The sequence below is a fragment of the Cynoglossus semilaevis genome, unplaced genomic scaffold, assembly GCF_000523025.1.
Source record: "Cynoglossus semilaevis isolate Cse_v1.0 unplaced genomic scaffold, Cse_v1.0 scaffold302, whole genome shotgun sequence".
Lineage (NCBI taxonomy): Eukaryota > Metazoa > Chordata > Actinopteri > Pleuronectiformes > Cynoglossidae > Cynoglossus > Cynoglossus semilaevis.
Window position 1 is genome coordinate 241,400 of NW_007585121.1, and position 23,557 is coordinate 264,956.

A 23,557-nucleotide genomic window follows, 5' to 3' on the forward strand; every position below is an offset into this window, starting at 1 on the left:
AGAGAAAATATGATTAAATACATATGATTTAAATGCATTATATATGAATGACATTATTGGTTTTATATAAAAAAATACACATACGTTTCTACAAGGCAAGTGGTACAGTAGACCAAGAACAACTTTTGTTTTTTGAACACAGGGATAACCAAGAAAACATGAACTCAGACACATTTACCGTAAATATGTGACCATAAACCCAAACAGCTGAAAACATCACGCATACTGAAGTACGTAGTGATGAAATATTACCTTATAAAAAGAAGGGTAGAGTATGTTGCTAAAACCAAGTTCTAATTTCATAGATATTAAATAGTCATTGTATTAAGGCTGATATCATTTTTATATATTAAATTGTCCATTAACTGGTACAAAATATAAAAGTTATTTTAAGACTTGTATAAGAAATTATCCATTTGAGCTTGATGTGATGAGTCCAACATTTAATTGAGACATATGTCTTTACCCACTGTTTTTTTTTTTAGTGGGACACTGTCAGTTCTCCTCCTGCACACATGACAAAGTCTTACCTTTGTAAACATACTGTATACAGTAATGTGCGTACTGGACTGTCCTGCCTGCAGTCCACTTGGTCTCCTAGCCTAGTGAGACCGTAGTATTTGGGGAAAAATACATACACAGTGTAATTATATACATCACCAGGACTTTTTAAATTTATATACAAGTCACAGTTTCTTATAATGTACAAACTGAAGTATAAAGAGGTCCCTGCTGCATCTACATCAGTCTGGTGGTCTTTGACTTTGGCTTCAAAGAAAACACAAGTTGTTAATGAAACAAAACAGTGTGGTGATAATTTTAAAAGAGGAAAGGGCTTAAATGAGTGAGGAGGAGACTCAGCTCCTCTCGGAGGTGAGGAGGACACGCCCTTAACTTTGGAGAGGGCGCAGTGGACACACGTGGTCCTCATCAGCTGCTGATTACTGCTCAGTGGGAGGGAGGTTGACTCAGAGCGACTTTTGTTCGTCATACGTTTGTTTATGTATTTATTTAGAATATATCACTAGCTTTTGTTGCGTAAATACACAGTGGTGCACAGCCCTGCCTGCGGTCTGCAGGAGATAAGGAGACGGAGCAGGAATCCACCTGCCGGAGAGCAGAGACGCACCTCGGCATGGACGCGCTGAAATCCGCCGGCAGAGCCATCATCAAAAGCCCGGGAGTGCCGCGGCACACATGGGGAACTTCCAAACATGAAAGTAAGTGTAAAACTGTACGAATGTGTGCAGAGGTTAGTGTTGGAGCAGAAACGTGTGGTGGTGTTTTCTATCAGAGATAAAAAAGAAGAAAAACCAGTGTGTGGTGCCCATTCTGCTGCTGCTGCTGCTGTTACTGTTGCTGCTGCTGTTGCTGTTACTGTTGCTGCTGCTGTTGCTGTTACTGTTGCTGCTGCTGCTGTTACTGTTACTGTTGCTGCTGCTGCTGTTGCTGCTGCTGTTGCTGTTACTGTTGCTGCTGCTGACTCTGCTGGTGTTTTATTACCTGTGAGCATTTGTTTACTGTGCTGCACACACAGATGCTCTGTTACGGTTGTTTTTGGTACATGTTCAGTCCCAGACGTCATTAACTCCACTTACACCTGCGGGGTATGAGCAGGAGTGCTGCTCTCACGAATATGGGGCTCATTCAGTCATGAGCCCCCTCTGTTCCCCCTCCATGAATTATAGACACACAAACACATTTACATTTTGAAATGTTTAGCCTGATCGATTTTTTTTCTTGGCCGGTAGCTTTGGCATGTATTACATCAACCTATTTGACTTTATTTGTAAAAATAAACTGGTTTATCAACTTGTTTTGCTAGCTAAACATTGAGAAACATTACATGACTTGGAAATTGTAATAGTCAACACCAAGCTCAATGTATGGGTTATTGAAATTTGTGTCCATTTTAGTCCTTTAATGGCAAGAACAATCCAAAGATATATATAAGGACTATATGAATACACAGAAGAAAAGATGTATAGGTGCAATATACTGAGTATGACCAAAACCAAAGACTAATAAATAAACAAGTTATCCAGTAGGAGAAATTACTAATTGCAACCTTTTACCAATATATATGTATATATATATATATTATAATATAATATTATAATATTTATACATAGTATTATGTATAAACAAGTGAAGGGTGATACATTTACAATAGAATACAGACATTATGCAGTATGATTACTTACTGTATGTATTCAACTTAGACCAATAGTCAAACAGATGGATAGAAACCGTCCACGTTATTCTTCACATTATTCTCTTAATACTATGCAAATATGTGAGATTGCCTTTGGAAAAGCCTCATTGTGAGGTATGACATGTTGTTGGTGCTGAGTGATGAACCATCCCATCATGCCATAACTGTTGTCATGCAGCTTTTCTGCCTGCAGCTCTTCTGTCCCACTGATGTGTGAAGTGTCGTCTTAAATGTTCTCCCCTTTTCAAGCTGCATCACCCCAGGGCTTGGTTCTGCTATATTAGTTAGCATACTTTTCCTCACCCTAAATTCAGGTGAACAATCAGTCACCCATGTTGGCTTAATTCAATTTTTTATTTAAAATTCTTCACACTTTATGGCTGCATAACTAATTGAATATTGAGCATGAGAAATAATAAAATCCCGTCAGAGGCTTTCTTCCCTGTCGGGTTTGGATGTATTTATTTTCCCAAGTTTAGCATAAAATGTGACAGTTTGTCTTAACTTGTCTGTGCAAACCCCGATATTCAGGACAGGATTTATTCCAAGTAATTGCCGCCGACTTTGGTTCCTATACAATGACAACAGCTGACAAGCAAACCATCAACGTGTCGTCTGTGAGTGCTTTGTCTGTGTCACATTGTTAACAGGAGCTTGTGTGTTGTGCTCGTCCTCTCTTATTGTCGCTGGTGTCAGGAAGATGGAGAAGGAAAAGCTGAGCAATACTGTTAAGAGCAGATGTTTTTTTTTTTAGCATCTGATGACAGGAGCACTTTGTATCTGAGAGACGCTGCAGGAATCAGTCTGGAAAACACAGCAGCCACAAACAAAACAGACAAGGCTGAAGTCCAGAGGCCACTTAGCAGACAATTCAGAGAGGAGGCAGCATCCTTATGCCAGTGTGTGCTGTGCGTCAGTGTGGGCTGCTGGAATGCAAATGAGGCAGCGTTTTCAGCAACTGGCCACAGTCACACAAATTAGGCTGTGATTAATGCATGGAAAATGTAATCATTTATTTGTCTCCTGTCCACTGACTGGAGTTAATTGTGTATAAAATGTGGACGCACGATCTCATCAGTGAAACAATCGGTGCAAAAGTCCTGTAAATTAACTGTCCCTCGCTGACTCTGTAAATTATGAGGTGAGGAGGGTCCTGTGAGGGAAGGTCAGTTGGTGAAACATTTTGACTGTAATCGTGGATTCACAGTTTCAATATGACAATAGCGACTGTAATTATCATGAATAAAGCCGGACTTAATGAATCTGACGTTAGACATAAAAATAGAGAAGATAACATTAGCGGCTGCAGCTTATATCACTCCACTGCTTACATGAAGGATTACAATGCTAGGTTACTGCATTGGTGATCAACATATGGGATACTGCTGATGCTGTTTTACCTAATGTTGTTGTTTGTGTTTATGCCCTGATGTTTGCTGGTACAACATTGTTGTGGTGTATTTACTTTGTTTATGTGGTGATTTTTCTCACAGATCTCCTGCAAACCCTACCATTAAATGCCTCCTTATTAAATTGAACCCCTGACCTTGTGGTTAGAAGATGATTCCTCTGCCCACTGAACCACAGCTGACCCCTGCACTTAACTCCCTGCGATTGACCTGTCTGCTACCTCTTCTCTTGACCATCATTTAAACTAATGTTCTTCTCAGACATTAAGCTCATTACATTAACATGTCGGTGTCACGTCTGCATGAGGACACGACCCACTTAAATGTAAAAATATATGATGCTGGATCAGTTAAAATAGATCCAGACCCAACCATTAAATTATATTGGCTTGATATAAATTCAGCAACAGTAAAATGTGCAATATTGCAACAGAATTATATATAGACTTACTGCAGGGTAATTAAATCACCATCCTATTATCACATCTCAAAAAAATTAAAAAGTGGGTTACTAGATCGGTCAGTGGAGATTCTAAGTGTTTTATATGACCAAAAAAGAATAGTATTTGAAGCAGAGAAGCTACAGTATAATTCCAATTGGCATTCTGTTTTATTCTTCCAAACATCATGAGTGTTTATCAATAAAAAAAAAAAAAATCCACGTATAAAGACAAAACAGGGATTATCCAGAGGCCACACTTAGATAGAAAAGATAATGAAATTATTGAAATCCCCTCACAGACTCGGTGCTGCTCCACTGTTACCAACTGTGTGTTTGCTCTGCTCTGACTAATCCATTGCTGCTTCTGACAGCTATTAGTGCAACACGATCTCCTCCTGTGTATTTGTACCAGCTCCAAAACACCGTTTGCATGATAAATAAGTGGAAATAAAAGAAGGAGACACATTTCACCACGAACAAGGACCAACAGATTTGTTTTTGTTTTTTTTTCTTTATACTTGCACTTCGCTCACTTGGTCCATTCTCCCTGCCGTGTCCCCTGTCATCTGTCGAGGTCACAGCCACTGGCAGGACAGTCGAGGACGCAGCATATGCCTGGAGTCGGAGCCTTCCTTTTGGATCTTGTCACAAAGTAGCAGTTTAGACCTCTCCGTGTCTCAGAAGTCATACACGGTTGCCCTTGGCACCAAGGACGTCCACAGCGAACTGTCTGAATCCATTTAATATCACTTAGCTTCAGGACTCACTTTAGTGAGTTGTGCCTACTGTGATGTCCTTGGGTTTAGGATTTTTTTTTAACTTATAATTGAAAACTGGACAAAATCAATGTGTGTTTTTTTTCGGCCATTGACTACACAGGTGAAGTGTGTCTCATATTTGTAATTGATATTGCTTTGAGGTGAAGTGGCAGGATTTGAATGGAAGAGTGTGATCTGTAATGAGCCAGTGCTACTTCACACTCATTAGGTTCGACCCGATTGAGCTCTAAAGGTTCCATTAAAGCTGTGGAGTGTTTGACTGAATGACATGGAGGAGGCGGGTGCTGTCAGTTACCACTGACCCTCCAGGCGCAATTATCTCCGATAGCTTTGTAAAGACAGAACAACCAGTGTGTCACGGCCAAGGAGGAGGAGCAGGAGGAATGATTTTAAAAGTTGGTGAGAAAATATTTATATAAAGTATTGGGATTTAGGAGTTTTCTCTTCAAATATTTATAGGGAGTGCTTGACTTCACATTTGTAATCAATTCAGCAGATTTACCAGATATTTCCGAACGTAATCCCATCCTTTGCTACTCCAGGGTTTCATTTTGTAGAATGTCATATGAGCTTCCCTTGATACTGTTGCTCTGTCATGAGGATTTCTTTTTCTTACGGTTGAAGGCAATTAAAGGTTCTTGTATTAAAGGTAGAAATGTAAAAGATCAAGTACCTTTTGGCAGTGATTACTTGTTGGAGGCTCAAGCTCCTAATTAATTATATTTATTTGAAAAGGTTACACTCCACTACAGTAGTGTAACAGTTCTTCCCCTCACACACTCACTCACTACAGCCAGTGCCTTTCCCATAATTCACTTTCAACTCAGCGTTCTTACACTCGATACAATTTCTCATAGATTTTTCACCGTCCGTCTTGTGAGTGGTAAATTTAAACAGTATATTTTTTCACGGCTCTCACTCCACAAATATTGATTTTGTTAAGGCCTGGCTTCATGTTATTATTAACCGCTGCACATCATATTCTCCATTGATTTTTCTCTCGCAGGCCCTTGAGAGCTAGGTTATAGGAATGGTCCAACGTTTTCTCAAAAGCCACAGTTTATATGGAACGTGATGTAACTGATCATTTCTGGTAACGTCGGATTTAGAAAGCGTTGCAGCTTCTCTTAGGTCTTTTTTTTTATTTCTTGTCTAAGAATAAATACATCCTGTACTTCGCCCCATCACATAAACCTCTGAGTCTCTTTAGTTTATTCTTGCTTTTCTCTCCAGAATGGCAGCACCGAGATCCCTACACCTAAAGTTAATTGAATAAGGCGGCATTTGGGCCATTCTTGTAAATGCAGCACTGCAGCTTTCTACTTAGTGCAGGGAGAGATCCAGCTCGTGAGTCTGTCTGTGTTGTCCTTGACAGTCATTTGGGGCTGTGTAGTTTTAGGGTTTTGGTGTATTTGTGTGTGTGTGTGTGTGTATGTATGTTTGTGTTGGAGAGAATAAGCGCAGCATAAACAACATTCAAATTTTATCCTCCTATTAAGTGTAAAAATAAATCTCTCTTAATCAGATTTGACCCCCGCTGACCTTTGAAACTATTGTGTATCAAATACCTCACTTCTTAATTATAATAACCTATAATAGTCATAGTAAAACCTGCAGGATTTAACCCAGTGGATTTAACACTGTGTGTGTGTGTGCGCTGTTGCCTGTACAGATTGGGCCCATAAGACCAGTTATCCTGACGTTAGTCGTCAGGCTTATTAAGATGAGCTGTTATTGTTCAAACAAGGAGAGAATAATAATTACATTTTAATAGATTCATCTGTTTATCATAGTCTCAGTAATGATGCCAGATGGTAACGTTCAGATTTGAAATGCAAGAAAGGAAGTGGCTGCTCTATTCATAGAACTAAAGACCGGTAAACGAATGGAACGACATGTGGTGTCGTTCTACACATGTTCAGTAGAGGAGTTATCCTGATGTTGCTCTGTGATTAGAAATGACTACAATCTGATATCTGTGTTTTGCATCTGCACTAACTCTCCAGTGTACAGTCAAGTTGATTTTTAATAATTAGCCTTGGTCTTGTGAAAACTTGACCCTAAAGTTGGGATGGGGCATAAATCTGAAATTTGATTTGTGTTCTTTTTTCTGATAAACATGTTCTTGATTTGGATGCTTTTGAGTTGGTTTTGTTGTCATTCTGGAATAATAATTGTCTCAATGCCCTCTGTCTAGTTTCAGCTGAAGGAAAACAGCCCAAGGCGTGAGGCTACCCCAGTGTGTATTATAGCTGCTGCGGTCTTGTGGTGTGACATGCGTTACAATTTCCAATTAAATGCAATATATTACTTGTGCTTTCCTCGGAGCCACAGATATTATATAATGTTAATTATTATGAACAATTTCTCCAGTGTGGGATCAATAAAGTTCAGCATGATCTAATGTAATATAATCTCATTTAAATCTTCTTTTTCTCCGGTGCTCATCCTAGTTAGTGTCAACAGTTATTGCATTTACACAAAACTGCAGTATAAATTGTGTATTTTGTACTCACTATATACAGTAACTAATGTAACTAACTGTTTCCATACCTTGGCTCCCTCAATGCCCTGTGTCTCCAATTAAACACCCATTAACTGATCATATTTAAACAGTAAAGTTGCCAAGTCCAATCTTGGAGCACTTTACATTTAAATGTGACAGAAAATGAAATCATTTAGCAGAAAAATATACTTCGATAATGGCATTTCCACACTCTTCAAGCAGAACTGCAGCACTTTCCATCCTGATGTTCCTGATACGTGTGACCTGGACTGAAGTATCCAGCTGTGTCAGACATTCATCACTGCTACAGCAGGATCTAAAGTGCTTCAGCCCATTAGAGGGGATTCCTGTGGGAAGACCTCATCTATTAGCGGGGGCACGCAGAGGCACCGTCTCCAACCAGATCAGCAGCTTTTCGAAGGTGACTTGTTCTGCTTTGTTGTGATAATGGATGTAGAGTTCCGGTGGTTGCTCCAGGAAAATGTTGTTGTCCTGAAGCACTCAGCTGAAGAAGGCAGATCTACATTCTTTCCTCCCCTCCTCCATATTTTACAAGACAAATGTTTGGAAAAGAAAATTAAAAAAAATATTGAAATGAAGCTGCTATTATACTTTAATCAATTTCACCCAAAGGAGGAGCAAGTGCTCTGGGCACAAAAATCTGTATCAGCGAACCAAAGTGTTTGAATTGCTAATGTATTTAATCTTCCCACAGTGCTGAGCAGTTATTCTTAAAAAGAAAAAAGATTTGCCACAGGGAAAGATTTGTTCTGAGTATCTGCATTGTGGTGAAATCTTAGCATAAAAAAGGATCCAAAAGGATTTTTGTAATATCCTTTCTGATAGTTGATAATTTAAACTTTATAATTCAACATCTGGCAAATCAAACGGACAATTAAATCATTTTGGTAGAAAAAAATGCCATTTCTAACCTTGAGTTATTATAATTTAGCAATACCAGCTTATAGATATAGCAATTCCAGTAGATATTCAGAGTGGAAATAACATTTCTGCTGGTCACATGCTCATAGTAGTTACAGTAGTTATCTTGCCTTACAGCAAGAGGGTCACTGGTTCAATCCCCAGTGGTAACAGATGGTCCTTCTGTAACGACATTTGTACATTCTTCTGATGTATCATTGATCTTTTTATTTTCACTCGAGGTTTGACCATAAAGATGCTAAGTGTGAATGGATGTTTGTGTCTTGATGTGGCCCAGTGACGGACTGGAGAACGGTCCAGGGTGAAGCCCGCCATCGACTGATAACTGCAGACAGCGGCTCCAGGATTAAAACCATAGAAGATAAATAAATAACCTTTTGTTAATGTAGAGTTAAATTAAAGTATGGAAAACAAATCATTAGCTGCAGCCCTAATAACAACACTGTAGTACACACTAAGCCTTCCTCTAGGACATGGTGAAAATATACAGTATATCAAACACTGTTTGTATTTATTCTGGCCTCACCCTGTGATCAGTCTTCATTGTTGATAACTCTGTGCCACGTTGCTCATTAGAGAAAGCCAGAGTAATTTTCTGCTTATCAAGCCGAGTCCCACTGCGCGGCATCAGACCAACTGCCACAGTGTGAGGAGCAAATGTTGGTGCAGTTATCACTGTGGGAGACCGGCTATAAATAACACAGGAAATCAGTCAGGAACAAAAGCAACCGTAGCTTATGTGGACTCCTTAATGTGGAGCATGTAATCATTGCTGCCCACAGGATGAACTGGGAGCTGAGCTGCTTTATTTCTCATGTTATTCACACGTTTAGTCTGGCTAGATAAGTAAAGTTAGAAAGTATTGTACAGTATTTGTGCAGTGATGTTGTTAAGACACATTACTGTTGATAACCAGCTTTGAAAGAAGAGGAATTAACGAGTTTTGGTTTGAAAGTTAACCTGATCTAATAATCCGACTCCCTCAGAGAGCTGGGAGGCAGAAGGATGATTCACCAACCTGAATCATTTTTGCTCTGACATATTTTTCCCCTTGGTGCAAACTGTGAAATATTAAAGAATGATATTGAAATGTGACCTCCATTGTGGTGAAATGAGAAGGAGATTGAATTGAATCTCTTTTTTCTGGCCTTCGGGACTAAAACGTGTCCTTTATTGATTTGACTTTTTTTGAGAGTTGGAGAAAATCATGCCTGTAATAGGGTTTTGGAACTCTTTTAACAGTAACAACGGACAACAGAAACCTCCCTTTATTAAAACCCAAAGAACATTATATTTTCAATTTTCTTTTCCCCTTACCATCCACTTAATTTGTCTGATATAAGCTTATGATTTAAAAAAAAATGTTAAAGCGTTACATGAAATTTTTTATATTTTTTTAAAGCCAAAAATCAATAGAATAAGTTATGTTGGGATTAACTTCATGCACCTTTACTTTGATACTGAGTTACAATCTATGGTTGTGCTAATTAAAAATAGCAACCCCTGAGCTGCATCTCAGGCTCAAAGGAAGTCTGATGTTCCCTTCCAGAGGAGGGGGTTCTGTGGACTACAGATCACTCTCCTTTCAGTGATGCATTTTGCAGGTACCACCTTTCTCCCACCACTGAGTTGCTAAGCAACGTAAGGTATTTGATCCCATGACTGTGTGATGTTGTTGATGTGCTGCGTTGGTCTGTTTGGTAGAAGTGAGGAGAATTAAGAGGAGGGTCGGACTTTTTATGGAAATATGAATTCTCTCTCTGCTGGAGAAATGACTGTTGTGATTATTTGGCTGTGTTTTGATATTAGCTTAGCATGTACAACTACATTAGCAGTTAAAATGGAGTTCCTGAAAACACTTGATATCTTCTAAATATCTTCTGTGATGAATTGATGAAGTAAGAACAGACTCAGAGCTCGACTCGTAAAAACATCCTCAGATTGTCAGTTTAAACCTGTGACTTTATTTGCAAACACGTTTACATTTTTTGAAAAGACAACTTGCTGTATGACACAGATCTAATTCAGAAAAAAATTCCACGCCACCTCCTCCCTCACCACACACTATCCCAGCTCTCCATCCTCCCTGAATGTTCGCCCTATATTCCCAGTCAAGGTTGTGTCCCAGATTCAAAGTTCCCCTCAGATGAGTGAGTGTGTTGAGAGGGAAGATGAAGGGTTACGTCGTCCATGTTGAGCATGTTGTTGTGCTAATACATAATACAGTCGGCTTTAAACTCATAGGTTTCATTGTGAAATGAATTTTTCACCTTTGCAGATTTTGCTCGTGTGCTCACTCAACATCTACGTAGGTGTCCAGTCTGAGCACAAGTAACCACTGACCATTTCCACTCCTCGGTGCAAATTTAATTACAGAGAGGCAGCTGGTAATCGCTGCGAGACGCTGCAGGCCTGCTGGGTAATATACAGTGCTACAGCAGCAGCTCAGCTGCAGTGGAGCACTACAGTGGTCAGCTCTCCGTTCAGTGCTTTCAGCACTTTTCATTTCAGTGTGGCTACGCTACAACTTTACGTGAGCACACGTGAGACTTGCCGCAGTAGAATGTGAGCAAAATCATTTTTGTCTTCTCTGTTATGGCCAGGTTATATTGGTCTGCATGCATCCCAAATTGTGAGGCTGATGCGTGAAGCTAATGTTTGGTGTAGGTGTGAAATTGATGCCAGGCAGCGGTTTGATAAAAATGCAAAAATAATTGGTGCAACACCAAGGTGTCGCTCCCCATAATCTTGTTAAAGTGCTTGAAAATTCACATCTGATCCAAATAGTTTGAGTCGTTCTAACATTGACACAGACCACAGCTCACAGAGCCTCGTCTCTTCCTGTGTCTCTTTGCCCCAGTGTTCTCTTCGCCACTTTTTTTCAACACATTAAAATCTAATTAGCTTCTCCCTGCTTGTTCCTGTCACTCTTATCAGTCCCTGTGCCTCTGCAGACCCGCGTAGGATTTATTAAAAATTAATGCCTTCCTGCCTTGAGGGCAAAATATATTGGAATCCCTGCAGCATCAACATGAGACTCTTTAATAATATATCTGTGTGGTCTGGTGAAAACAACATGGACCAAAGCAGTTAGTTATTTTTTTTAACATGCAATAAAATGTGGGAACATAGACTTGAATGTAACTTGAGTTGATCTGAAGAGGTTCAACATTAGAGACCCCCTGCTGTAGAAGTGGACGTGGTGATGATGTTGCCACACAAATTAAAATAGCTTCAAGATTTGGTACGTCCAGCAGCGCCACCAATGTGACATAATGTTTTATGCAGAAATATTTTATTCTGAATAGTTTTATTTTATATAAAGATTCCATGATTAACAGTTGTATTACCTCAACCAAATGGATCTTATTTCTTTCCAATTTTTTTTCCAAATTTTCCCAAAGGCAACCTTTCCATCAACGTGGAAACGAAAGGTTAAAAAGGAAAATGAACGCAGTGCACGGTCCTTATATGACATAACACTTTCTTATGATTAATTTGAGAAACCAAACATTAGAAATCCACCAATGAATCGTTTGTTTGTTTGTTCTTAAGTCAAATCAAATGACACCCCAGTTAGAACACTTAAAAACTACAACACACGCCCTCTCACTCTGCAGGTTTTAAGCCGTACCCCCTCTAATGGTTGCGTTTATGGATAATTTAATGGATGAGTTTAATAATTCAGAGTTGTGGGAAGCACGGTAACGAGGATGGCGCTCCCTGCTGTTTGTCTTCACAGCTGCATGGTGTCTGCCAGCACCAGATGGCTCGCTCCATGTGGAGCGTTCGCTGCCAGTTTAGCCCAGCAGAGTGTTGGACACTGATGGTGTGGATGTATTTGTGTGGTTCATTAATTCAAAACAGTTTAACTGTATTTCAAGTGCCTTTAAACCAACCTTGGATTTTATTTGAAACATCATTTATTAAGGTTAACTGTTGTTGTCTTCGTTCACACTGCCATGTTATTCTACTTGTTAACATTTGTGTTTTTAATATTCTTTTAATCACAAGCATTACAACACTTTTTTTTGCAACTTCTTGATTCTGACTGACAGTTTAATTAATTTATCTGCTGCAGACTGTAGTGGTTTCAGAACGCTTTAAGATGGTGCTAAAGCAGTAATATCTTTTGTCCCACCAGAGCTGCCAGAAAACTGGACTGACACCAAGGAGACTCTGCTGGAGGGGATGGTGTTCAACGTGAAATACCTCGGTATGACACTGGTGGAACAACCTAAAGGAGAAGACATGGCTTCAGCTGCCATCCACAGAATTGTCTGCACGGTGGGTCATTTTACAACCTATTAAAATGTTGGGGTTTTTTTTTACAATAAAGTGAATTGCTCTGGTGTCCCCAAGGGGTGGAGTGCCCCATGGTTTAAAAACCCTAGTTCTAGTGTATTCACCTCAACATTTCTGTTTGGTCTATGCTAAAAACTCCATCACCTTACATGTGCTACTTCGCAATGTATTTAACTTTTTATTTCATGTTCTATCAGTTACTCCCACACTGGAGTCTAAACTGCTCTGTGATTTGATGCTAAAGAGGTCACCACCATTATCAACAGGCACAGGAACAGACTGCTAGCTCAGCGCTCTGACTGCATTATCTGAAGGTCCAGATGGAGTAGAGCAGGCAGGGCTAGTCAGTGGCAACCGGCCCGACCTCGAGCACTCCTTCTGGGTCACACATTGCGGCTCTTCTCCTCCCCCTGCCTTGCCCCTCTCTTCTGTCGCATTTCATAAATTCTACTCATTTCTAGGGCAACTCTCTCAGGCTGCCTGCACTTCCTCCTCTGCAGCTATTGTTGAATCAAAAATTTCATTTATTTATTATTAATGTTAGAGCGACACATGAGCTACGTCACTGCCTGAGGCGTGACCCCGCACCAGCCCCCTCCCCTAACTTTAGTGTGTCATGTTTTTGTTTCATGTCCACAGGCCAGAGCCAGTGCTAAGAAATTTCGAAAAGTAACTCTGACAGTTTCACCCAAAGGCATCGTGCTCACAGACACAGAGACTTCAGAGCTCATCGAGGACGTCTCCATATACAGGTGAGGGGTTTCTGCAGCTCTGCCTCTCACCAGTGAGGTGGGTTTCCACTGGCTCTGAGTGTTTACCTTATTAACTGAAGTCAACTACAGTTGAGCAGGTTACAGTACAAGGAGTTCTTCAATTCTGTATAATTTTTTCAAGGTAAAAGAGTTAAAAAAATCTTTGAAGTATAATTAAAGAAATCTCTAAAGTATTTCAAGCTGTTGTTATTTGTAATTGTCTGTTAGAACTATGTGGTATTTATATTTATTTATGTATTTATTGCTTTTCCCGGTTGAATTACTTCTCGGTGGAACTCTTTACCAGCAGTGAAACTCTTTAAATGAATGAAATGTTTTTGTTTCTTCACCAACTTCTCACTGTGGTGGTAATTTTTCATTTCACGTCATAAAAATGAGTGTGGCCCAATCTGATGCATTCGAAGCTGCTGTAATCTCTCCGAGTCATTGCCTTCTCTGAACATTAGTATCTGCTGCAGTAAAAACCAAACTGTTCTGAAGTGGCTTTGAACTCTGGAACCATTAGAGCGGAGCAGCAGAAAGTGTGGAGCAGCAGTGGAACCTGACCTTCACACTTGGTTTCAATCAATCACATTAGTGTGTGTTTGTGTAAGAGTGTGTGTGTTTGTATGCTTGTTTTTAAATCTCTGCCTGTATTTGAAACATTAACCTCTGCCTCGAAGGATTCCAGGTTAAATCAGGTCAAGTCACAGGACATTTTTCTTCTTAAAGAAATGTGTGTTTTTGTGCATCTAGCTGTGTGTCCTCTCGTCTTATCACCTCAAACAGACCACAGACGGCTCAGTCAGATCTGCCCCATCTTTAGTCTCCTTCTCTTCTTATCTCCAGCTTCTCTTTATTTTCTTAATTCTTTTTCTACTTACATTAGCACGAACAGAGCTGACTGCAGTAATGCTAACGAGTAATGGCCCACTTTGAAGTACACACTGCCAATCTCTACCCGTACCAGAGAGGAAATGATACAAGAGAAATTGAAGGACCACATAGGAAGGGAGTTGACCAGGAATTTATTCAGCCCCTCTAATAAAACCCCCAACCCCCTCATCTCCCTGCTCCTCCTTCTGTGCGTCTTATTTTTGCTGCTTATAATCCATTTATTGGCCAAGAAAGTAAGTGAAGGGTGAAAGAATGGGGGAGTGGATTTAACCAGCGAGGCAGGACAGAGTTAAGGTGGAGCTGACTGCACATGCACGTCTGTGTGAATGCACATTTATGTCCGTGCCTGGATGCTCCTCAGTCACACATTGATTCTGTGTTCAGTTAATTGAATGTACACACACACACACACACACACACACACACACTGTAAAGGATGAGTTCTGTACCTCAGGGGAAGCTCAGTGGTGGAGGAGGGGGAGAAAATACAGTAGAACGGAGGGCGTTTGTGTGGACCACAGTGTAGGAGAGGATATTTATTGTTGGAACTTAAGTGTTGACAGTTTCACAGCCTGATGTTGTAGTTAGGAGTCCTGACAGCCACTCAGACCCTGTCAGCTCACAGTAGAGTGGAGATTTGCGGCACGAGACAGCAGACATATGGAAAAACAAACAAACAAGTAGTCATGAGTGAGGCCAGCTAATGAGGAGCCCCAGGAGAATGTGATGATATTGTATAAAACCAGGGTTGGTTCGTATCATGGCTGAAGCAAATCAATAACCAATAATAAATGGTCAAAACAACTTCAGTGTATATACAGTGTATAGTGTAGGAAAAAGTTGCAGTAGAATATATACTACTTTATATATATATATTGTATATATATTGTGTGTGCGTGTGAAGACATTACACAAATGGTAAAGTGCAATATAAATCATTGTCCAGGTCTTTGGCAGTGATTACAATTTTAATAACATTCTTATCTGTGAATGTGTGTGTACTTCATATGGATTAACTGTTCCTTTCACCTGACGTTAGCTCGGATTGGCTACAGCTCCATCTGTACCATTTAACATTAGAAATAGACTAAGTACACTGGAGTATACATAATACTAGTAGGAAACGTCCGACTGGTTGTGAGAGAATTTTTATTAATAATATTAAGAGCCTTATTTGTTCTAGCACAAGAGTTGAATTTAGCATGTAGCTCGTTTAAGATTCATTAAACAAATTGAGTTTGGCTCTACATTGACTATATATTACTCATATTTATCTGGTTTAAAAGATTTGTATTTAAACAGACACTTGGAGACCACTGTTATCTCAAAGAAGAAGTTCCAGTGAAGTGAAACAACACACAGCTTAAAACTTTACTGCGCAGTATTGATGAATAAGCCCGTCTAAACTGTGGTATTGACATCTAAATCACTGTCTGTCTCAGTTAATCCTTTATTTGACCAGAATACTGTGAGCGTTTGTCAGCACTGGAGCCTCTGATTCATATTCTGGCAAAATCCCTCTGTGAGCAGCATATGAATCAACACTACATGGGAATGAGGGAGGAAGAGATGAAACGCAGACACTCCACCTGCTAATGATGCATGTTGATGCTATTAGAGTGTGTGAAATGTATCTGTGTAGGATCTGAAAGCACACCATCGCAGGACACCACGGAGACACTGATGAATATTTATGTAACATTCTTAAACCTCGTCTCTTCTGGTTGTTGGTTTTTCGCTGTTGTTTTGATCAACACTTCCCTGCAGCATCAGCACAGAGCTGGACTCCATTATTCCTCCTCCGTTGTTGGTTTACAAGTCGAACAAAAGCAGGCCACTGAATCATGAAAAGGGTTGCTGCTTTTTTTTTTTTTTTTTTTGAAGATGTGCGTCTTTGATGTTTGAATTTCCAATGAGCCCATACAGTGAATACTTCAATATCTCTATTGATATTCTCTCTCTTACTCACAAACCATTGATGCTCGGTGAACGCAGCAGGCCAGGATCAAAAGCTCACCATCTTCAGAGATGTGATCAAATCTGACAGCTCAGCTTCTGTGGTTCAGGCTCAGTGGAAACTGTGATGCTTTCAATTAGACTCCAGTCTGTCTTTTTGGACTGTTAGGAAAATGTTTTTTCTGTTCTTTTTTTTAATCTGCACTGGTTAAGTCAAGAATGTTTAATATAGAAAGATAAGGGTTTAGGAATAATTCCATAATTTGGATTAGTCTAAAAAAAAAAAAAGACAGGTGTGAAACAAATCGATTTGTTTTTTTAGCAATTTCTAATACAGAAAAGAAAAAGGGTTTTTGTCATTGTTGTAATTATCTGGATTAATCCTGATTAACTGTGATTAATCGCAATCACTATTAATCATGATTAATTGGTTACACTTTTCATTAATCAGATTAAAGATTTTAATCTTTTCAGATCAGATCTGCACATTTACAGATAAGAATGTTATTAAAATGGTAATCACTGCCAAAGACCTGGACAATGCAGCTTCATACAGAAAAACAAATAACATATGTTGATTCATATGATGAATTCCCAGTGTTATTTTGCATTTATTTGACTGGATGTTTTTTTTTTATCTGCATAATAATTTGGGTCAACTCTTTGAACTGTTTCTCTGCTCATTTTCCTGCATTTAATGCTTGAACGTACATTCAAAAGGCAGTGGGGATCTGAGAGTGTGTGTGTGTGTGTGTGTGTGTGTGTGTGTGTGTGTGTGTGCGCTGGGCAGTGCTGTGCTATGTGGGTCACGCATCAGTGGCAGAATCTGAGGGTGAGATGTGAGGGCTGCGACTTCATGCTTTTTAATCCCTGGTTTGAAGATGGGTGGCAGCAGAGAGGCTGCCATCTTTAAAACAACACTGGAGACTGCAGCTGAGTGTCATCACCCTGTCAGGATGATGACAGCACGCAGCCCTGGGACCCTGACCGTAATAAAGCACTTGTGTTTAATTATGTTGACTCAGATCAGAGGCATCAGTCACTGAGGCTCATTCCCACGTCCGCTGTTGTGTCTGCTAACATAAAACAAACCTCAGACACACACACACACACACACACACACAGGAGAGCCATGATCAATGCTGCTGTTATCAGTGTGCACTGGATCAGAGAAAACATCCATTAGTTGTGTGTTTGTGTATGTGTGTGTGCGCACACACTTCAGTGTAGGGTATAAATAGATCAGAACCGTTACCGTAAGGTGAGGACGGTGGAGAGATTGATTTTGAACAGACACCGTTTCCATCCCACTCCACCAGCAGAAAAAAAAAAAAAACCTTTCATCACAGTGTTCCCACACTGAGAGGGGATTTTTCTGTATCTGATATGAGGCTGCACTATATTATGTAACTCTCCAGGGAGATGAATGCACTTCTCACAGGTTCACATCTCCTCTCTGAAGCTGCTGATGTGATAAAGTGGAAAAACTTGGGGAACGTTCCTGTTCCTGTGCAGAATTTCAACACTTTAAATGAAATTCAGGGTCAACCGAGAGTTGCTCTGAAAACTTTGGAGCTCTATCATTTTCACCTTATCTGTATGTGTGTATATATAAATATATTGAACAGTCTGTGTGTGTGTGTTGTTCTGTCCCAGTTATATACTTCCATTTCCTCTGCTCATCACTGCTGCCTACTGTATGACTGTTCCCAGCTCTGGGACTTCATCAACATAATATTAATAACAGTCACTCCTGCAGTGGCAGGACTTTCTAATGCATATGCAAAAATGAAGAACACAAAGGTAAAGTTGTGTTCCGGATTTAAAATTCAACCAGCTTATATTCGAGGAACTGTCTGATTTGTTTGATTAATATTGTTGTTGTAACATTTTCCAAATCAACATAACGACCTTCAACTCTAAACCTGTATATAAATAAATTAGTACTTGTTTCACTGGTGTAAATTATTCATGTGATTTGAAAACATGTTTTTGGGGTTTCACTCTTCCAGAATCTCCTACTGCACGGCTGATAAAACTCAGGACAAGGTCTTTGCTTACGTCTCTCAGAGTCAGTTCAGTGAGACCTTGGAGTGCCACGCTTTCCTCTGCCAGAAGAGGAAAATTGTAAGTGTTTTACTTTATTAGGTTTAATGAACTAGTTCAGCAATAAGAGAAATCCATTTGTTCACCATTAAGGAGTGAATGGGGCAGCAAGCAAAAACAATGGAAAGGGCTCCATCTTGTGGTTGATTAATTGCACTTATATTTATGTGGATTCTGTATATGTATGTGTTTGCATTTCTATGTATGTATGCGTATTTTATTGCTGTTTTGTTGTAGGTTTTTTTTATAACATCAGATGTTTGTTTTGTTGCTTATTTGTTTTCTGTTTTTTTTTTAGGCTCAGGCAGTGACGTTGACAGTGGCTCAGGCCTTTAAAATAGCACTGGATCTTTGGGAAGTTGCTCAGGAAGGTAAGTTGATCAATTAAATTTGTGCTTTTATCTGTTTAAAGACAGATTGTATTTCTATTTTTTCATTTTAATAAACCAGCGAAAATGACAGTATAATGAATATATTTGAAACCAATAAATGATGTTTATTACAAAATATATAAATACCTTTTGAACATTCATATGTTTTGACAGGTAAAAACAAAAAGGCCAGGACCTGCTGTTCCTGTGCAGCCGCCAACACACAGACGGAGACGTCAGACACTCAGTGTGTTGCAGCAGGTGGGTTTTAGAATGATCAAGTTAATATATTTTTTGATGGAAACAAACATACTGTAATTTTAACTTTTAAATGCAGATTGTTTCCATCTCAGACATGAGAACGTGACCTTTGTCTGAGGGTCAACATGACAGTCGGATTCTTGCCTCTTCCTTCTCTCTCTCTCTCTCTCTCCCCCCCCCCTCTCTCTCTCTCTCTCTCCCTCTCTCTCTCTCTTCCTCCCCCACACACATACACAGCTAACAATTCAAACCATTACATGAGCCTCATTAGTCATTCAGGGGAGCAGTGGATGGCTGTGTTTTTCTCCAGTAGCTGTGACATTTAAAAGCCAGATTATGCTCCCCTCCTCGGGGGGTGCAGTGGTTCAGACTTAGTCATCCATTCAGATTGTTGTTACTTAAGGCCTGTACTTTTCTCGCCTCCTTTCAATTAAAATCTGTTCCACTCCCAGTGGTAGTGGCCTGAAGACAAGAAAAAAAGGGATGTAAAAAAAACTGCATCATTGGGAGAAACTCAGTGAGTCGTATTAAAGTTTTAAAGACAGGATTTCAGTTCTGTCTGGTGCAGGAAAACATGTGAAGACTGCTGGTCTGTGCTGCCAGCTGCACAAAGAAGAAGAAGAAGAAGAAGAAGAAGAGTGTGACACGTCTCCCTCCAGCCTTTCACTCACTATATGTCTGTTTTCATATTCTCTGGTCTTTTGTCCCTGTCTTTTCTACCGTCTCCCTCTGCCCCTGTCAACCCTGTCTTCTCCTCACACGTCTTCTCTGTCACTCAGAGACACAGCAGCCTGTTAGGTCGGAGGAGAAACTCCGGAGGCCGTTCTTCTCGGCCTCACTCAGCTCACCATCGCCCCGCAGTAATCCCACGAGGAGGCGACCAATAAAACACGACTCCTGGGTACTTCCTTTGTTAGTCAGATTGAGCCATAGGAGAATTTGTTTCTATAATAATATGATCGTTTCCCTTGCTGTTGGAAAATGCAGGGGTTAATTTTTTTCCTCTTACCTATATTCACCACATGGGTGTGCCCTTTCATTAGAATCTGTTCCCAGCATATTGTTAAGTATTTTTTAGTCATTTATTTAATTGGAGACCAAATTAGTTTTTAACTGCTCTTCTTTTTGTTATTCAAACTAATTTAATTGCCTGAGATTAAATGTTGAGATGTCTGAAGTTTTTTTTTTTTAAGGATGATTTGTAGAGTATGTTATGGAGAACTAGATCTAAAAATATGAGATGGTACCATCGTACTTTTGAATAAAACAAAAGTATAAGAAAAGAGCCTAAAAGCAGTGGAGCGAGTGTAAAATACTGTGTATTGATTTGTATTATTTATATATGTCTTCACAGGACGTGGAGGAAGGGTTGGATGATACATTCTCAAGGTAACCTTCAAGCTGTGGGTCTGTGGACCTCTAAAAATAAACCTTTGGTTTACTTTAAAATATAACCGAAATATACCCAATGTTCTAAATAACAGCACAACTGTTGAAAAACTGACTTAAAGATTCATAATATTGTTCTATAACCGGTGGTGTACAGCTCTGCTGCCTGTCCTCAACTTCAAGGAATAACAGATTCCCTGGAAACCTGGAAAAAATCTAAAAAATGATTGACAACAATGACCAACTTTCCAAACTGAAAATGAGGACTCATCATCGTGAGACAAAAGTGGAAACAGAAGGTTGTTGGTACTGTATTGTTCCATTAATGCGATACCATCAGCCGTTTTTAGGATACATAGTGTCTGTAGCTTTACAGCCACATAAAATCATTTCCGTAGCTCGATTGTTATGCTGTAATAGACCTGGAAAAGTCATGATTTAAAACAAACAAACAAACATTTTATTTTATTTTTGCTTTGACCTTTCAAGGTTTTTGTACAACCGGAGCAGAACACACACTGTAGTCGGTGTGACTGCAGAGTTTGTCACAGCTTCTGATCACATTCGTCTGCATATTCAGACAGCAAAGATTTTGTTTCCACATTGAATTAAGAAGCTACATCATTTGTACAGATTACTAACTTACAGAAAGCTGTGTTGGATAAATTTCAAGAAATCCAGTGAAATTCTCTGATGAAACTGCAGTCTGTGTTTCATTAATGGAACATTTTCTCTGAGGCTCAGATTTAATTTAACGCTCTGTACGCACATATCTGATCTTTACTTTTCTGCTGTCTGCCTGAGGTTTGCGCAAAAAAATTCTTAGGAAATACTTGCTCAGAAATGTTGTCTTAGTGTGAAGTGCTTTATTATATCATCACTAAGGGAGGAAGAGCGTAGGGGGGCCGGCCCCCTCAGCATTAAAGTAAAGGCAGCTCATTAAACTGCAGTGCCGGCTGCCATTAGGGATCATGGTCGTGTTAAATAAAGCAAATGGGTGAAAGTGGAGCAGACGTTTGAGCCTGAAATGACTGTACAGAAGAACTGGGAGAAGTGAGATCAAAAAGCAGAGGACTGGTAATTAAAGAGGCTGATCTCAGCAGGGATGACAGTGTTGTTGGTTGTTTTTGTAGGAAAATCAGACAACCTGGTGGACAGGTTGAGGAATGTGGGGAACGCAGCAGCAGTCGAGTTGTCAGATCCTGTAACGTCAGATTGAGTTGTGAACGGTGCTGCATCGCACTGAGTTTCATGTCTTTAATATTACAGGTGCTGCACTGTGTTGTTACAGGTCAGAAGAGCGGGGGATTGTCTCAGTTTACCTGGGAAATGAATGACCAAAATGAAGGCTAAACAGTAGGTGATCAGTGGATTAGTGTGAGTGTAGGACAAGACAACATGTCTGTAGAAGCTGCAAACATCTGAGGAAATTCCTGGTAAAAAAGTTTTGAGAAAAGAGTGGGAAGTCTTTGAGTGAAGGCCTGTGGCGGATTATGACGCTCATCCATCAAAGTCTGACAGGTTAAGTGCCGACTGTGTCGCTGCAACATTTGTTTATTCTCTTTTGCTCACTCACCATAAAAAGGACATTAAATCAGTATCAGCTCCAGTTTGTTGCCAAGTTGGAATAAAGTGAAGCCACAAATGGTAATGTTTTTTAATCCCTTTATTTCTGTTACATTTTGCAGTACGTTTCAAGGTGGCTCAGTTTCACCAGTTGTCACGGTAACCCCTCATTCTCTGGGTTGCTAACATGCAGACATTTTTTTTTTTGATCAGAAAGCAGCAAATCAGCAGTTACTGACCAAGAGAGTTTCAGATGTGATGTTGTGAGTCAGTACTTGTTACCAGGCTACAAGATTATTTATTTATTATCATATTTTTGTGCCTGTGGCTTGTCATCTCGTAGGCCTGCTGTGTTATTTTAAACCTGCCTGCCTCCTCTGCTGCACAGAATGTCTTCCCACCAAGACTCGTGACTCAGTGATTTTCTGCTCACCTTTCACCAGATTCTCACTGAAGGATGATTTAAATCGGTTTAAGAAACCAGTAGGTTTTAACTGGAGATTAACTTCAAATCACATAAGACTTTTACTACCTTTGTATAAGACTCGTTGTCATAACTTTATGGTCAATCAGCTGAAAGGGTTCTATAATTTCAATCTTCTGTATGAAGAGGAGGTAATGTAGCAGTTTGGTTTAAATAATTATAGCTACATTTTTGTTTGTTTTATGAATATTTTGGGGCTTTGCGTGTGTGTGTGTTTAATGTTTTTAATGTCACACTGTTCCTTCTGCCTTTTACTTTTGCTCTGCAGCAATATGGAAGTAGAGATGGAAACCGGTAAGTGATCAGTCAATTTATATTTTGAATTTTAATGTTGCATTAAGCGTTAGAAGTAAAGTATTTAGAGAGTTAAAGTTCTTTCCATTCTTTCAGTAAATGTTATATTTATGTCATTTCACATGCATCATACGGGCCATCATTTATCTCATCAATATTTGAATTATTTTCCTGTGACCTTAAATATTTAATGGTTTTGCTTCTTCTCCGTTTGTGTCAGATTGGCAGAGTCCAGCGCCGAATCCTTCTCTGACCATGCAGCTCTGATCGGTGTCTGTCTGCGACCCAGGGTTTTAACTTGGTCCTGTGGCCGATACCTGTCCAAGTAACACAAACAGTAAGACAACAGTCAGAGAGAAACCACACCTTTGTTCCCCAAAAGAAAAGAACTCACTAAACAGTAGAGATACTGAGGTTCTGTGGCTGCTGCAGTGAAACCTGATGTTAACTCTATTATTTTTGTTCGTGGTTGCACTTTATTTTACCACAGTGTGATCTGTGACATATAGAGCCATATTCAAATGTTCATAAACGTACAGATTAACGGTGGAAAATATTATATTGCACTATGTAGCGTCCATTTTATACCATTTGACTGACCTGTATACAGTAAGGAAATTTACAGAATATGAAATCTAACCTTTATTTCTAAGATCATTTTTCAGGTGCGATCTTTTCCTGTGGCCAGAAATACCACAGTCTTTACAGGTAAATAATAATAATAAAACAAATAATTTATTCCTGTCAAAACGGTGAATAGATCACACCTTTAATTTGGCTTTTAGCATATACATATATGTTTATGCATGTACATATATTGAACAGTGTCCCAAAATTATTGTTTTATCATCTCTAGGTACACAGAGGTGGAGTGTACGCTGTA

General features: G+C 39.6%; 1 protein-coding gene across 2 annotated transcripts; it reads left to right on the forward strand.

Annotated features, from left to right (window-relative positions):
- The first annotated feature begins 802 nt into the window (after positions 1 to 802).
- LOC103398677 (low density lipoprotein receptor adapter protein 1) lies at positions 803 to 23,051 on the forward strand. 2 transcript variants are annotated; one of them, XM_008337367.3, is made up of 10 exons: positions 805 to 1,220; positions 12,438 to 12,580; positions 13,238 to 13,350; positions 18,216 to 18,330; positions 18,608 to 18,680; positions 18,855 to 18,941; positions 19,721 to 19,842; positions 20,296 to 20,330; positions 22,649 to 22,674; positions 22,895 to 23,051. In XM_008337367.3, exons 1-10 carry the CDS (start codon positions 1,136 to 1,138, stop codon positions 22,939 to 22,941), a joined length of 846 nt encoding a protein of 281 aa, XP_008335589.1. In that variant the 5' UTR covers positions 805 to 1,135; the 3' UTR covers positions 22,942 to 23,051. The 2 variants fall into 2 exon arrangements, with proteins under 2 accessions (XP_008335588.1, XP_008335589.1); XM_008337366.3 differs by lacking the exons at positions 20,296 to 20,330; positions 22,649 to 22,674; positions 22,895 to 23,051 and having other exon boundaries at positions 803 to 1,220; positions 19,179 to 19,837.
- The last annotated feature ends 506 nt before the right edge of the window (positions 23,052 to 23,557 follow it).

Coding starts and splice junctions, on each gene's coding strand:
- LOC103398677 (XM_008337367.3), top strand. CDS start 1,136: ATGGACGCGCTGAAATCCGCCGGCAGAGCCATCATCAAAAGCCCGGGA. Junction 20,331..22,648: donor TTGGATGATACATTCTCAAG/GTAACCTTCAAG, acceptor TTTGCTCTGCAG/CAATATGGAAGTAGAGATGG. Junction 22,675..22,894: donor GGAAGTAGAGATGGAAACCG/GTAAGTGATCAG, acceptor CGTTTGTGTCAG/ATTGGCAGAGTCCAGCGCCG.